Raw genomic sequence first — 18027 nt, 5'->3', positions numbered from 1 at the left:
TTTGCCTTTCCAGGCAAATATCAGAGTGTCTCATGACTGCCAGATAATAAATCAGTCTTTTGAAAATGCTGTCAGTGAAATATGGGTCAGTGTAGTGTGAAAATAAAGAAGTGCTGTGTGTTTGGTATCACATACTGTACAGTACTCCTCTCTTTAACTCATCTGATGAGAAAAGAAGTGACTTTCATGTGATGTTCTACCAGATATACACTCTGTCCCAGCGCCAGGCGACAATCACAACTCTTTTCACTAAAATTAGACAAAGATTTATTTGATAAAAGAAAGAATGCACAGTTACTATGAATAGACCATTTAATGCTAAAATGGTGTGCAGCAAATTGTGATTTCTATTGATAATCCATGTCTTGTTTGATTTATTTATATCTGTTAAGCTGGAAAATCTGCAAACATTGACTTGTTTCTGTACTAAAAGTAAATTGAATGAATGTAATTGCGTGAAAGAAAATCTAACAAATTCAAACAATATTATCGTACAAAATGCACACACACACACACCAATCACGGGTACGTGAGAATACAAATTTGGGAAAAAACATCAAGTAGGACAGGACGATATGAGGAAGATATCGATATTTATGAGCATAAATGACAAATCATTATTTCTTTTCAATTCAAAGACTACATTGTTGCGTGAGTGAAGGCTGAGGTTTTAAACTTTATGAGCAGAGACCAACACTTGATGAACAGCAAAAGATTTTACACATCTGAGATTGATCCTCAATGTGTTATATCAATACATATATCTTAAATTTTTACATTAATATTAACAAATTGCAATAATTATTGATATTGACAAATATTTAAAATCATGATTAACTTTTTGTAAATGAGTTCTCAACACTGCTGTCTGTAACCTTGTCCGCTTACAGTGGTCAGTGATGAACACCAAGCCAACATCCCACACAGTGTCTCAAAAGTCACAAAGGCTCTGAAGTGATGTCTGAAGACTTCATTCACATCATGGCTGAATGACTTCAGTGGAGTCACAGTCTTTTATGACACTTATGAACATCAATATACCATTCATGTTTCAGACACCATGGAAATAACCTCACTGAGAGCTAAAGTGGAGAGAGGCCCAGTGGGTTAGCAGTGACGTCAATTCATTCAAAAGTTCTGCAGACTGGCTGCTTGAATGGTTCGCATTTATTATTTTCAATATCATTCATATTTAATTAAACTAATACAAGGGATGCCATTATTTTTGAAAAGCAATATTCATCCATGTTAGAAATGAAGCTCTCAATCTACCAATGTAGACTTTCAAATATTAATCTTGACTATTTCATAAAGATAAACAGTTTTAAAATGTTTACTGTAATTTCATCCACATTTTACTTCACTCTTAATAAAGCAGGAGGACGCTTATAATAGAAAAGGTCCCTACAGTGTTGGACAACCAAACAACAGCATTTTGGCAATGGTATTAACACATTATACATCTAAAGGTTTAGTGCGTATAATTGAGGTGAAAGGGATCTATAGGCAGGAACTGGATATAAAATAATCCTAGTGATGTTTTTCCTAATGTGTAATCACCCCTAAATTTTACAAATTGTTGTTTTCTTTACCCTAGAATGGGCCCTTTATATTTATATACTTTATATCTACATCAGGAGCGGGTCCTCTCTATGAAGGCCGCCATGTTTTTTACATTAGTCCAGACTGGACAAACTAAACCTTTTGAGTTTTTATGACAACTGAAGCTACCAAAGGTTCTTTTTCATGTTTGGAAAGGGGAGGGTGAGGTGAGGGGTGTTCATCTGCAACATGCAACTTCACCACTAGATGTCACTCAATCTTACACACTGAACCTTTAAATTGTAGCTCTGATATTAACACGCCTTAATCCTCAAGTAGGGAATCTCTGTCGAGTTATTTTTAGTTGTCTAAATTTAGCGTCATCTCACTCAGATGCTATGTACCACCCCAATTCAAGTGGGATTAAAACAAACTCTAAATAACACAGATTAAAGATGACACATTGTCCCTAGTAAAAAAAAAAAAGGCAGGTTCTGCTCTAACCAACATCAATGATCAAACAAATCACTGAAATTGTATAGTATAAAATATATTAAAAAATATATAATTATTACAAAATATTTCAAATAATTCCCAATTCAGCTAAATGAAAATTGATTGATCAGGGAGACCAAGCCAGTGTTAATGCGGTGTCGACAAATAGAAAGCAATGACCTATTGGGAGGGTCACGTAAATACGTTTGCTCCACCAATAAAATATCACCTTAATGAAGGACACTGCTGAGCCAAACAACATTTGGGCCTCAGTGATAAATCAATAGTGAGGAGGGAGATGAAATGAGACTCTACCTCCTGTCAGAATGCTAAACTGTGCTATTCTGTCTCGCTGGGAGAGGCAGGGTTTCACTAAAAGTCCAAATCTACTGCTCCACTTCCACCCTCGTCCACGTGGTACACAATCAAATGAGGCCCCAACCAAAAACTAAAAATAGATTCTACTGAAGTTGTTTTTTCTGTTTAGCAGAGACGTGATCACAGATAATTAAAAGCGTGAAGTGATAGAACAGAGATGGCAAAGATACTAGGTTCAAGTCACGACCAGGAAATATTTTGGAGGTAGAACAATTCATTTGATTCACTGATGCATGAGGTGAACTGTTTCAATAACACACTAAAACTGTGAATTTGATGTTCTGTTTGTGACACTGCTGTTATTGTCAGACATTTGCAGATTTTTCCCATATGAACTTTAATAGATAAACTCTTTGTACTCATCCTGACTGATTTGAATAGTGCTTTTTAAACTCTTGAGAAAAAAACCTCTGGCTGACTTCACTATTCAGTTGTATTGAAGCGACAAGTCATGATTCACACACACCTATTCACAGCTTTCACTGAACATCAGACACAGGAAAATAAATGCTACTGCGTTGAACCCGGACCAGGCTAAACTATAAGATGAAATCTGGGTCATACATATCACCTCGTTAAAATGAGAACAGGCAATCCAGCTGACATTCAGACAGTGCCTGAAGCCATTTGGAGCTTTACTGTGAACTGATGCAGAAGAGTGGATTCTGAAGAGGAGAAGTCACTCTAGTTAGTCTGCATACATAGGACACTTGGAATCAGCTCACTAAACATTAAGCCATAACAAGGCCAGGCATGTTTCTGACCAAGCTGAGACAAACAACATAAACAGCACCTTTTGGTTCTAAGCGACATCCTGCTCACCATAACTATTAATGATTTACCTGTCCTTCTTATGTATGTTAGGATTACAAGGTTCTAACATCTAGCTGTTTTCCAAGAGGAAATTTTGTAATATTAAACATTATCTACTACTAGAGCAGTGTCCTGTGTGAATGCTCCACAGCTACTTCAGAATTATTCCTTGTCATTAGTGAGTCCTCCTCAGACAGGTCTACAACAAAGTGTCACTCTTTATTGTGTGTGCTGGACATGTGTGCAGGGCTTTTTCAAAACAGTCTATTGTGCGGAGTGAAGTTCGAAAATGTTGTGTTCATCCTATCTGGTTTATCTGCAATGAAGATTTTATAATCAATGTTTTTCATAAAATTAAGCTGATTTGCTTACTACTATTACTACTATTACTGTTTACGTGTTGGGTTATATAAACGTTTTAAGTTTTTTCATACATTGCATGTAGACTATTTCACCTTATTATCACAATGATCTGTCTGCGATTTTGACCAAAAGTCAGACCCACTTGCCGACGACTTTATCTGAGGACTTAAAGACAGGACATGGTCTGCAGACTGAAAGCACACTGCCCTGCCCCCACTGTCTGCTATATAAGTTAATAGGTAGATTTACTTTTACGGGCTAAAGCTATAGTGAGTTAAAGTGCCTTTATGTTTTTAGTTAGAATGGGCTGTGTTTGACACAAATAAAGTGAATCATGATCACATAGAAAATTGTCTTTTGGTTTAAATTTGTGAAATTAAAAAAACAGGAGCCCAAAGCACCACACCTCCTCAAATCCTATCTAATCCCTTCAAAATAAAATACCTGTTTGTTGTGTCAAAGGGTCAATGCTGATTATTTGACCCGAGTCTAAGACCTGTGAGATTTATGCTGCAGGCTAACATATGAGTGTATGCAGCAGTAGGAAAGTCATTAATTTAAAACTGCTGTGTATTGAAAATAAAACCAGAAATGCTGCATCTGGTCAGTTAACTGAGAAAGACAAGCTGACATTAGCTGATTACCAGATTACCAGAAGAAACTTTGTAGGAATGAACCAAAGTGGAAAATGTAATGATATTGCCAGGAAAGCCCTGCCTAAACCGAATGTAGCATGAATTAACGCAACAGCACAAATAAAGGCTTACATCCTATGAGTTGAATTCTATGTAAACAGAGCAAGTTGAGTTGAGCAGAGATATATCATAACTAGAATTGAAATGAGGATCAATTGTGGCAGCGCAGTACTCACGGCTGGGAGTGTGCCGTCTCGTAGCGCTCGAAAGCGTGGCTCAAGTCGTGCTTGTTGTTCATGTAACATTGGGTGCAGAGGTCGTAGTCGAAGCACACCTTGCACTTCCATCGCATTCCCATGATGCCATGCTTCTTGCAGCTGTCACAGATGATGTTGGAGTGACGCACGCCTGGAAAGGTAGGAGAGATGGTTAAACATATGTTCCTATTTTTATGTCTTTCTATTTCATTTCTGTTGCTTAAAACATTTGTCCAAAAACATTTACTTCCAGTACCGCAACTCACATTTGCAAGTAACTAATGGACAAAATACATATCTCACATCTTCACTGACGTTACACATCACACAAACGCAAATATCAAGAGAAGTAAAGGAACTGAGGCACAAACAGCATGACAAAAATACCCTCACGCCCTCAGTTCCTCATCTCTTATCTTCTTTTGCTCCATTAATTGAAGGATCAGCTTCTGAGGCAGAAAAATGTCACTTTAAATAGAGCAAAATGCTAATGAGTTGAGCATAAGTGTTTGTGTCATTCAAGTCCAAAATAGGACTGGATGGGCTGATGACAAGAAATGGCACCATGCTTTCTCAAACTGGGCATTGTGAAGGCTGCATGAGCCACAAACGCCATGACCAACAGACACAAGCAAGTGAGATAAACACGTGGACACAGCTTTTCAACAGAAACATGACCATTGCAGCTGATAGAGAATTAGGAAAACTTTAACATTAAGGAGGTGGGCTTCTAAAACTACTGCACTTGTTTTGTGGTCCTGCCTTCAGAAACTGTCACTTTGACACTATCGATATCTGATAAAGGGTCTATGTTGCTGGCAATATTGAATTACACTGTAACAATATTAAACACACTGTAACAATTGTTGGGGTTCCAATTGAGGATTGGATTGAGTGCTTACCGATTTGAGCATTATCATAAAGCAGCAGGTCATAGGCACCCTGGTAGCCTGTGCGGTAGTTGGTCCGTGTGCCACTGTCCCACTGTACCACCACTGTCTTGTCCGGTGTAGTAGTACTGCCTTGACGACCAATCTCCACCACAGTGCCCACGTGACCCTCACCATCATCCTGGTTTCCCCATTTCCAGTCCAGGCCACGCACCACACGCATGCCCACCTCCATGCTGCCTCTGCTGGGGCCTGGCCTGGGGGCTGAGCGCAAGGGGCGGGGCCTGGCAGCACTGTCACTTCCGCTGCTGCGCCTCTGAGGCTTATGAGGGGAGGGGCCGGCTTGCGCCGATGATATTGCGCGTAGGGACGGCCCCAGGGGTGTTTCCGGGAACAGATCAGGGGAGACTGGAGATAAAAGAAGAAAAAGGTTCAATGAAAAACACATCAACAAATCTCTGGTTAATACTAGTCTAAATTAAGTCGATAAATGGCTGTAACAAAGTAAAAAAATATTAAAGTGTCTTCAATTTAATGCTAAACAAAACAAATAACTGATCCTCACCCAGGGTTCATGTCATATCTTTATATAAGCCTCAGTGGGGTCATTCCACTGCTTTTAAACAAGGTAATCAAACAACCAGTGTGTGTCTTCTTCGTGTCTATCAGTGGCTGCTGAGGGACTCATAAAGCAACATGCCATATGTCTCCATTTCTGAGCACTGTTCTCTCTGCTGGTGGATCTTGTACCGGAGGCCTCACTGCGTGTCATGGCACACTTCTGGAGAGAGCAGCTGGACTCGACTGCAACGCCCTAGTGAGCTAACGCTCCCTGACCTGACACACGCAAACACAAACACATGCATGTGCACGCGCACACACACACAGATATTAACAGACAGGCTGGCCACATCCATACACTAGACCTCAATCATACACACAGCTACTTAAACATAACCCTATACTTGAGGTGTAAACACTTGAGAGATCATAAAGGAAAAGTACATGAATCTGGAATGCTCAGCACTGTACAACTCAGATAACATTTTGTATGAACCTTCCTTGATCTCATAAAAAAAGTCAAAATCTCATCAAAAGGACAGATGTACAAGAACTCACACATTCACACCCATGACTGATGACTGCAGTGTTTGAACAAATTCCTCCAGGCGCTAATACAGGAAGGAAGCAGCATTTACAGCATGTGGAAGCTTGAGTCAGCAATATACTCATAGAAATGAACTTTTGCAGAGGAGCCTGAGCTGCAGGTTTCATCCAATGACGTGCATTAATCAGAAATATACACTAGTACACTTTCATACACTGCACCTCCAACAATACGATTATAAAGAAGGTTTAAAACAAATTGCTACAGCTAATGCTGTCTGTGTATAATCATATAATAAAAGTTGTAGTTGATAGCATTTGTTCAAATGCACTACCAACAGTATTACAGCTTTAAATAACAGAGAGAACAGACTGTACCTACATTGTGTGTTCCTGCTTCTTTCCTTCACAATGATATCTTATTTGCATCAAGAAGAGGACAAGCAAAATAGAGAAAAAATCTGAAAAAATCTTTTAACTATAAGTTAATACACATAGACACACATCCTAATTGCTGTCACCAATCACTGTAAGGACAGACTCACACTCACAGCTCCTGCTTTGAATTAACACCCCATACAAACAATACCACCCTATGTGTTGCAGTGAAGATGAAGAAAATAGACTTTTTAAAAACCTGCCTTGTATGATTGTACTTTGAAAAGGGCTTTTAAAACCAGTGGCAGCACCTGGGCTACAGCATTAGACTGCATTTCAACATAAAACAAGTGATAACAGAAAACAGCCTGCACCCTAAATCACGTCTCGTGCTTGCCAAAAGGGTCATACATTTGACCACATTCCCTAGCAGATGGTGGTGATAATCCATCATGCTCCTGTTTACAAGAACCACAGATCTAAATTAGAAGGACAATGAAGACACTTAAACCTTTTCTGTGGCTGGAGAAAATCTTGTTAATCATCTATAAATGCTGGTGTAGACTAAAACTTTCAACACACTCCACATTTGTGTGAAAGAAATCCTAAAAGCTTGCTTAACACCCTCCGTTTATCAGGTAGTTTTCACTCAGTATGACAGCTCAGTCAACAACAGGGTGGACAGATGTCTGTAATGTAGCGGAGATTACACTCACATGCTTATCAAGATTACAATTTCATTTAGGTATTAAAGGCATCTGCTTACGCATGAAAGCATATGGGATGTAGGGGATCAGAGGAGGGAAAGCAGGCTGCTTATACTCCATTTTCTGTCCAAAACGACAGCTTAGCCGCTTTCATGCGCTGGAATAATATCCCAGCCAGTCATTTACCATATCAGCGTGCAAACAGAGACGCTGTCACAGACACACAGATCCCAGCATGCTGGGTGTGGATGGATGCAGGAAATGCCAAGTTGATCTAGATCTGCCGAGAACAGAGTAAACAATCATGATGAATTTCTCAGTGACCTTAAAGACGCCACACAGAAACCTAGGGAGGGGAACATTCCGTTCAAACATTACAAGCTACTGAAAAATTTAAAATGCGTGACAAAAACAATTAACAAACTTGCACTCTGGGTTGGGGAACTGTTTTGTAGACATAAAAAGACTCTACCTACCACCTACATTTAAAACCCCATACATACCCACCACCACCTTCTGTGTTGCTCCCACACATTGTGCTCCAGAGAGGATTCAGGCTGAACACATTGATATCATTATTAAATAAACTAGGACTGGTACTGACATGTATACACAACACAGGGGGTGAAGGGGCTGACTCTATACCCAACACACAACAAGCTCCTATCACATATCTACAGGGAAACCACTTCATACTGTCAGCTTTATCCTTTTTCTCTGTACATAATGAAGCAGAATCACTGGCTTTACCGAACACTACTCAGCACCCTTTTAAGTAAAGAACATACAAGATTTACTGTAAAAAAAAAAAAAAAAACTTTCTGAAGGTTTTCAAGAGGTTTTAGGAGCTTAGCTTTAAAAATGTTTTCATGCAGAAGTGAAAACAACTCTGTTCTGTAGCCTGACATGTCAATGAGTGCTGCTACTTCAATTTTTGTATTTGCACTTCTATGTTGACTTTAACGTCATCTGCGGCAACGGTCAGGCCAAATTCCAGGGCCTTGCTGACGACATAACTTGTTATGGATGTTTTTATAGTTCACTAACGATCGGGCACACATTAAATGCTGGACTGAAAATCACTCAAATCACCAATAGCGAAGATTAGAAACCATGTGACTTAAAAGACACAAAAGAGCCCTTTAAAAATAAATCCTGGTTATTGTCTAAACTTTAATAGTGGTTTAATACCAATAGCAGTTTACTCATTTAATAATTTGAGACATCTGCCACAGGCTGCAAAGACTAAACAAATTCAACATAAAAGTATATCTGTCTCAAATTTGGTTTAAAATACATTTTGTAATTTGTCACCAGACCCATTCTCTGGTTTATTTTGGATACTACATCAGATCCTGATGTATAAACTGAAGGACAGATCAAGTCAAACAATTCCTCTTCTATATCATTTAAAGCAATTATGTACTTTTCAATGTGAAGTTCAAAGTTGACAAACAGGTGGCAATTGAAAAAAGTATTTTTTTTAAACTGAGAAAGGTTGAAGGCTTCATAAAGATGAGCCATTAAAATGGTATGAAAAAGTTTGTTCTGTTGTTTATAAACACACAAAATGACATTTTATCAACAGCTTTACAAATATGTGGTTATATTCTTATAGTCTCCAGGTGTCTAGTGTCGTCATATTCCAACAATGCAGGTAAACAGCTAAATAAAACAAGTGCAGCTGAAAATGAGCACTGTTCTTCCAGAGGTTGACTGTCCAGCATACATTCATTCTGCTTTTCTGTGTCCGTATGTGTGCGTGCGGAAGGCAGTCATGACCAGGACTCCTGTGTTGCTGAAATGTCGCTACCAATCTGTGACAGAGGGCTGAGAGAGACAGGATTACAGCTCTCTGCCTGCAATAACAGATGGGCTAGATTCCGTCATACACACTGCTGAGGGCCAATCACACAAACAACCAGGGGTATGGCCACAACAATAATACACACCATAACAATATACACAGCACACACTCAAAACAGTTGGTCTGGAAGATTATGCAATGTCAATAAAATATGTTTAGGCCTTTTTTTAGGACTACACCTACATGCAATTGATAATGTAATTGTGATATGATTTTTTTTTAAATTAAGTAAGTTCAAAATCATACCCAGTGTATTACAAAATGATATCACAATTAGAAGTTTAAAATGAGTAAGGCTTAAATATTCTATGCATTCTACCATTTTGTACGACCTGTATATAAACACCACTAACATTTTACTAAATAAGTAGTGACTAAACTTGATGTTATTTTTACAGTATAGATGTGCTGCATACTGAAAAGTGACACTTAATGTGAAAGCTGTTGAATTGTTTCCTTTCCCCATTTGTGCTCTCAGCACGTTTCCTATCGAATATAACCAAAGGGAACTAAGATGTAGCGTGGAAGTAGACAAAACACAGTCAAGGGAAGTGTTGCAGAGGGACCTGGAACCCAAAAGTCCCATATGATGTGTGTCTGTGTGAGGAAGTGAGCGGGCAGTGGTGATTTCAAATTCTACAGGTGCACGACTGAAACAATAGTCGGTTTGAGGTGACCACATAACATGTTTAAGAATCAATACAACAATGGAACACATGTCCCAAGGCCAGTGTTATATAAGACTGAGGAGCAAAGGCCAGGGACCAAACTACCTACAGACTTGGATGATTTCACTGAGGTCGGGACAAACACATCGACCGTGAAGCAGATAAGCATATTCACAGCTCTTTATCAAACCTACAGCCAGACCCAGTTCAGCACTGTAATAATTGTCACTGTGCAGTTTCAAAATGGAAAATGAGTCAAGAGTATTATTATTGGCAGAACCAGTGCCAGTAGACATGTGCTAGTGCCTGAGGCCTACTTGGGGCTGTGTGTCCTGTGACACGTGGTCTAACTGGATTGTATCTTCACTCTAATGTCTAATAAGAATAGGCTGCCTGCCTGTGTTATTTTTTTTCTTTTTTCATCATGCAGTAGCCACTGGGCTCTAAATGCTTAGCAAAGTGTAATCTAAACATAGGCTTTTGTGACTTTAGCCTCATCGGCCTTAATATCAGCCTGCTGCAACTGGTTCATGTCAGAAACATCTGGTGGCCGAGGGGGCTTTCAGGAAAATCAATAAGGACCCTGAGTAAATAACACATTTACAAAGATTTCTTCAGAGTGAGCGACTGGACTCAAATAGTACAGTTCAGGCTTTTGCATGTTCTGCCTTTCTTTTCTCAAGTCCCACTAAGCAAAGCGATTTCATTATCTCCATCAACAAAAGCAGCCTTTGAGTGAAATAATTCAAATTGATCACATATAACTATTGAAACAAATCCACACTGTACTAGATTACCATCGTTACACAGCTTGATGCTTGCAACAATATTCAAAAAGACAAATTGATACCAACAGTACTGTTCCTATATCCCTATACCCCTGTATCCTTTCATGAAAAAAATTGCACCACAGTGAAGCCTGTTCCCTTACTTTGCATTGAACACTGCTGAAATCATCATACCAACATTGTAAATGATCATACTCACTCCCCATGATCTTCAGCCCACTTTTGAACATGCTGTCTGCTGTTACGATTCCAGTTTGTTGTGTCACCGTGAGCCTCGCTCTGCTGCTATCCCAGGCCAACCCGCAGGATCATCTGAAAACCCTGAGCGCTACGGACCGGATCTTGCTAAGAGGGGAGTGAACCCTTTTTTGGCACATTCCTACTATTTGGTGTCTTTTGAACTTTGCTCTTTGATTTTGAACATGCAGGGCTTTTTGTTCCTCTGCTTGGTTGATTTTTTTTGTCAGGCAAATGTTGCTCAATTAAGACTGGATAAGCCTAGTGCATTATCTAAACAAAAAAAACTCTCACACCAGCTGGCTGAGTTAGGTAAAGAAATGACCTACAACAGAGAAGTTGTGATCCGATGAGGGGATTGTCTTTCAGGAAGAGACTTCACTTTTTATAAACGTGAGGCATTGTTCCTTTGCATAATCAGTGTTGTGTGGAAGCTTTGATCTTCTCCAGTGTTTGTTAGGCTTCTCTTGTAAGATGAGCATGATTCACTTAACTCAAAGTGCAAACTGCCAACTGACCTCAAGTCAAACATCAAGTCAGAAGTCAATATTGAATCACATGTCGGCACTTACGTATTAAGCTCCCCTAACTTCATCTGATGTGAACATTTAAAGCATTCAGTTTTATCTAGCAATCCTGGGATGGGATCATTTCAATCAGTGGTCGAGAGGTAAATTTAAATACAGTATTCTCAGCAACACAAACGTCCTTAAATTAATCCTTCACCTACACCATGTCATTAAAATCTGTTTTTTTGGTGCTGATCCTTACTTTGCTGTGGCCATTCTCAATGTGAATTCAGTGCTACCTAGCACTAAATGTTGTAAAGCTAATAATGAACTCTAATGCCACTAACCCCTGCAATACACATGCTGTGATTAAGCTTCCAGTAATCAAAAATCCACACACTGAAACCCCAAACTACTTGCAGGACAGGTAAAATAACAATTTTTGTGCCTGTTTGTCACCAGTCAGTCACACAAAAAGCAATGAGAAGCAGCCAGGCAAGCACGGTGTCGCTAGCTGCTTGGCACATCTACCAGTTTTACTTTAGATTGCAATGACATGTGGCGCAACAGTGGTTACCAGCCACGCGTGTTGGCTTTGCACAAGATCAAGATACCAGCCAACTTGTCCACTGATGACAAAGAAGCAGCCATATTTCACTGAAAATAGATGGACACTGGGTGGATCATCCTTTTTCTTAAATGCTTCCGGAATTTATTTTCAAAGAGAACAAAAACTGTAACAATATATTCTGCTCTTTGTTAAAATATGAACATCATCAACAATCAATGGTTTTAAAAAAAGACTGAAACTACCCAAACAGACAAGATTGAGATGTATGCTTGCATGTCCTGTTTAGCTGGTTTACCTTGTGGTATAGTGATGTGCAGCTGAGCGAAAAGGGAAGGAGGGGAAGCAGCTCCTATCTCCTGCTACATAAATGCAACAGAGGATGGAGAAAAAAATATGCTACCAGTGTGCCACCAATAGCTTAACCAGCAAAAGAAAAAAAAGAAAGCCTCCTCAGGGCTGAAGCCGTGTTCTGACGCCCTCCTTGAATGAACCGGCTGAGCAGGAGGAGGGGATGCAGGGGGCAGAGGAGGAGGAGGGCAGCCAGGCCGGTATTCCAGAGACGTGATATGCGAGTAGTGTCCGGCTGTACAGGCAATCAGCCTGGCTGTAGAGGATCAAAGCAGGAGGAAAAAGAGGAGAGAGCCCTGCTGCTGGAGGATGCAGCCAGCATTTAGTCCTTTGTGCGTTGTGTCAGCAAGGATTACGAGCGTGTAGGAGGAGGAGAGGAACAGAAAGGAGAGGAGAGGGAGGAGGATGGCCAGCAAGAGCGGCTGCCCGACGAGCTCTGCATTCAGGTCGACGTTCTCCGGCTCTCGCATAAAAACAGGCCAATGGGCTTTGCTCTGCATAGGACTCCTCTGATGCTGTAGTCAATCACCGGGGGGACGTGGGCTTCAGTGACACGCGTGTGAAGCCGACACACTGTGTTTATGGATCAGTATGTACGAAAACATGCGCATCACGCTCCACATAAGGATGTGCAGCCCTCTCTTTCATAGCCCACAGGGACACCGTTCGCTCCACTACCAATGAGCTGACAAGCAGAGGGGAGGGGGGAAGGGCATACGTTTCAGGGGGAGGGTTTGCATGTTGTTATTTTTTTGGGGGGGTGGGGGCACAGCAAAAAGAAAAGGGCTGGGGTTGGAAGAGATTTTGATGAATGAGCACCTGCCATGATGCTCATTTCCAGTGGCAAACTGGTCTGTGCCACTGCTGTTGCCGATGGGCTGGCAATACCAACCTGTGCGTGTGTGTGCGTGTGTGTGTGTGTGTGTGCGTGTGTGTGCGTGTGTGTGTGTTTCAGGTATTACTGTGCATTTTGACAAATGTTTTTATGTTTTAAGGTTAGGATAAGGTTGGTTTCAGGTAAGGGTTAGGCTAGTAGTACTATTGTTTTTCACCATGCTTCTCTAACCTTGAACTACACTATTTACTGAGGCCACAGCTGTGGGAGACATCAACAATATGGTTCCAAAAAAGAAATCCAGCCAAAACGGCATTCTATTGATGCTGCACGCGGACACACATGTGAAAGTACAGCTGGCACTGCCAGGGAGTGAATAGCCCATGAATGGAAGAATGAATGGGGCTTAGGAAGTGGTTGAGACATAGGTTTATAATGAAGTTTATTACAGCACTCTCCATTGTAAACAAAAGTGCTACTGTCCATGTAATAGACTTGTTGATCTAGATCATATAAAAGGAAGCATTCATGCACACAGCTCCGCCTCCAATAAACACAGACACACACACAGACACACACACAGACACACACACAGACACACACACACACACACACACACACACACACACACACACACACACACACACACACACAAACAAGCATGGTAGTCATCAGACCAAACAGACTAGGCGGACTATTGAAATATGGGCTTGTTGCAGCCTGGGAAAAACTGATCATCATGTGTCTGATTATTCTGCAGGTAACTTATTATATTAAAAAACAGGAGGGAACTGCAAACGTTTGTTTCATTTGTTTCACAAATTATCTGCTATGGTCTAACTCAACTAAAGATATTAATGTAAAAGATTATTTAGTATTAATCAAAACTATTAGCACTCTTTTAGCATTATGTTTTAGATGTAATACTGACCAACCTTATAAAGAGCACAGCAACTCAATGGTAAACTGTGTAAGTCTAACTACACTTGTAATATGTAAGCATAAGATAATGTTTTGACTCACCAATATATGCATTCAGTTCACAACAGGATAAAGGCCAGTGAGAGTCATCCAGTAGAGTTATAATAAATAGGTGGGAGTTTGATTGATTACATAATGTATGACTGAATCAATAGGATCGGTTGCCCACTTGTACCAATCCTTATGCAACATTTATTTTGTTCCATACTAGTGCTTCTGGTTGATTTTCCTCTGGCTGAGTTGTTTACAACCCAAGAGGAAACTTTCCTCTTGCAAAATTGAACAGTAGAAAAATATATACATTTTATTTAAATATACAAAAGCAAAACATACAATAATACTCAGTCAAACGGCACATGCTACTGTGAAAGCTGTTACTGCACTGTGGTGATGGCTACAACTGCCAAGCTCTTACATTTCAATATCACATTAGTCTGTTCGCAACTAGTCTGTCTGACTTGATTCCATCAAGATCCATGAACTATTCTCTAAGAGATCAAAGAAAATGTTGATTGAATCAATGTTAACAATAGTTTTCTGGATCTGCCCCCCTATCCAGATCAACACCAACATTTAAAGGATTCTTCTTTGGCCCCATGTCCCATCCTTCTACCAAATTAAGTAAAGTCCAGTTAGTTGTTTCTATGTAATCTTGCTTACAAACAAATATACATTATATAATATCTTGTAAAAGAATTCCTGGAGTCTGGAAAAACTATGTACTTGCCTTCCAAATGCTGACAGAAACATGTTCAGAGACACATTGTGTACCAAGAATCTATGGAGCTGTTCAGAACACCGAGCACTCGAATACAATCAAACAAAAAGAGCTCTGAAGAAATTTTTTTTTTTAAAGCTAGCAATTGCACAAGCTGCCTCGATATTACCAACAGAGGGATGACTGCAGGGGAAAACCTTTCCCATAACTTATGCCAAGTGTTAAAACGTCTTACCTTGAGAATTTCCACTCAAAACTTCCCCCATTTCTTCTCAAGTCGCAATCAGCTGATCAGCTCTGTTTCTCTGAACCACTAGTCATCTCTGTGATGTAACCCAGGGAGCACTTCAGGCTTGATTACTGGGATTCAGATGTGTGGAGCCAGGCAGGGGAAAATAAAAAGAACCGAGATACAGCGAATGGCTGAAACTTTGCTCCCCGGAGTGGGTGTGGCTGAGAGCAATCCTGACTATGTCCAGCAGCAGCAGCTGGGCTCTGCTTCATCACTGTGCCACATGATGAGCAGAGGGATGACAGCTGAAGCAGCTCCTATAACAGCTACTGCTCTTTAATGTCACAGTCCTGCAACGCATGGCAGCTCAGCGACAACACTGGACTCAAGGAAACAACGAGTGCGTCCATCATTGTGCTGCATTTACTCCCATAATGCTTCATTTGGTGACAAACACTGACCTCACCATGTAATGTACAGACTGACAAACCTGCCCAGAGCTGTAGGTGCAGTAGAACAACCGGCACCCCCCACTGGTCGGCTAGCATGACCTAGCTTCCTAGCTAGACAAACAAAAAGCCCAGACACTTTCGGTTTTCTCGTGTGGGAGGGCGGGGGGACCTTACACCAAACCTCGTTCAAAATGTTGGCAATTGAATCGCTTGGGTGTCTGGGAAGAGCAACCACACGATGTAAAATAGGAGAGCCGTGATTAATCGCTGGATGTGAGTGATCGGATTTGCTAAACACATACACCAACCAATCAGACGCATTAAATGACAGGTGCTACAATTCACAGCTGACGTGAACAAGCTTCCTATCAGCCCCCATGACATTCATCTCTGACGGGGAAATGCACTGGACACGTTGGGTGTCAGCAGCAGGGACGAGCAACATGGCAGCTCACATGTAAACACATCACCGGGTGCTGCGGCTCATAGCGAAGACAGACGCTGCGTTAAACCGGGGGGATTGTGAGCGGAGTTCTGCGTGACTTTCCGACAACAGAGCGAGATTTAGCTGGGGTGACACTGACGCTAGCTAGCTAACTCGCATCTGTCCGTCTTCCACCGCCGGGAACACCGCGGGTTCTCTGCAGCAGCCACTTACCGGACCCCCGTCAGGACTGTTTAGTCTGTGCCGAGCTGGGACTCCGGGCCGCGGTCCGCCGCCAGCACCGACATGACGAGTGTTAGCTCAGTAGGTATTCACAGCGCGGAGCCGTCCCGCAGCGCAGCCATGACAACACGCCCATGTGTTGCGTCACTGCTGATGCTGCCTTCACGTGCTCCCCGTAACAAACAAAACATTTCCTGAACTCGACCCGGTTTGTTTCAATGTGACCGGCTGCAGAGGACAAGACAGTGAAGTCATCACGCATGGTCACATTAAAACACATGTGCATTTCTCTGGACTGGGATCTATTACTCAATTTAAGAACATTTATGAAGAAAAATAAACTCATCAGTATTACATAGATTTGTAATTGTGACAGTATTTATTTTGTTATTTATATGGAAGTTGCAGGTTCTGTTTACGCCTTGTTTTGGTCATGAAATTTGTGTAAGTGTATTATAAGAGTATTGGTTTGTAAAATTTATTTAGCTCTGCACTGAACAAAATCAAATAAATTCAACTTTTACACTAAAATGTAATTATGCACATGGGTGACCTCTTGCACAATGTCCTTATAACGTGTACCAATTGTATCATATTATATTATATCATTCCACATGTGTACCTCCTATTGTGAAATGTACCCCTCTGACTCACGTATTCAATATAAATTGCACCAGTAATGATTCGATCACTTACTTAAATAAAACCCATGTCAACAATATCAGTGGTCCCCAGAGTTTATTTGTATTGATTTTAATGATTTCACTTATTACTTTTCTGGCTCTTCATTGCCCATCCTATATATCAGATCTGTTATACACACCACTCTCCTTCTTGTTCTTAAAGATAATCGTCCAGAGGTTTGCTACCTGTCCTAGACTACCAGCTGAAATCTGAAAGTGACAAAGGATTTGCAGTCAAGGACTTCTTCTTAGCCCCTTCTCAAGACATACTGTCGTCAGAGAGTATTTCATCATTTTAGTTGAATTCTAGTTTTAATTCAAGTTGAATTTTGATTATCTTTAATTCTGACGAGTGTATGACATTTATTTTGATTATTGTCTTGTGATGAACTTTTTAATCTGTGCTCCATAAAGTAAGATGGTGATGATGATGATAATGATGATAGTAATAATAATAATAATATATTAACCCTCAAATAAGTGATTGAAATAATAATCACCATTTTAAGGAGATATCTTGTCATCATGTGTTTCAGCCTTTTAATCACAAGACAGGGCAGTCCACCACAGGTTCTTCAGACCTGGCATGTTTCCAGCATCTTGGGGCCCAGTTGGGATCTTTCCTCCTGATCCAGAGCCAGTGGCTGCAGTGTTCTGCAATGTGTGATGTTTCTTTTATGGTCTGGAGCAGGGCTTGTCTGTGGATCCCCAGATGTTTGATCAACCTGATGGTGGATGTTGCAAAGAAACCCCTACAGCCAACCTCCACAGGGCAAACTATTGCTATCCAGCCACATTGCTCTGCCTCAAATGCCATGTCTGCATACCACAGCCTTTTCCTCTCAGTTGCTTCATCAACATTATCCTCCCAGGGTACTGTCAATTCTATGAAGTAGACGACACGCA

The 18027-nt window shown here is 40.7% G+C and overlaps 1 protein-coding gene across 3 annotated transcripts in view; it reads right to left on the bottom strand.

The window, feature by feature from the left end:
- The window catches only part of mib2 (MIB E3 ubiquitin protein ligase 2), a 39332-nt gene extending 22730 nt beyond the window's left edge, over positions 1 to 16602 (bottom strand). The window contains exons 1-3 of one of the 3 annotated variants that reach the window (XM_069527358.1): positions 16430 to 16602; positions 5386 to 5781; positions 4463 to 4634 (exon numbers count right to left, since the gene is read on the bottom strand). In XM_069527358.1, the coding sequence (XP_069383459.1) occupies positions 4463 to 4634; positions 5386 to 5608 (395 nt within the window). In that variant the 5' untranslated portion in view covers positions 5609 to 5781; positions 16430 to 16602. Of the gene's footprint in view, positions 1 to 4462; positions 4635 to 5385; positions 5782 to 11087; positions 11236 to 15322; positions 15561 to 16429 lie in introns of those variants that run through there. The other 2 variants (XM_069527356.1, XM_069527357.1) reach the window with 2 other exon arrangements.
- Between the last annotated feature and the right edge of the window lie 1425 nt (positions 16603 to 18027).

The sequence above is a fragment of the Paralichthys olivaceus genome, chromosome 6, assembly GCF_024713975.1.
Source record: "Paralichthys olivaceus isolate ysfri-2021 chromosome 6, ASM2471397v2, whole genome shotgun sequence".
NCBI classification, from domain to species: Eukaryota; Metazoa; Chordata; class Actinopteri; order Pleuronectiformes; family Paralichthyidae; genus Paralichthys; species Paralichthys olivaceus.
This window is presented reverse-complemented; position numbering and strand designations above follow the sequence as displayed.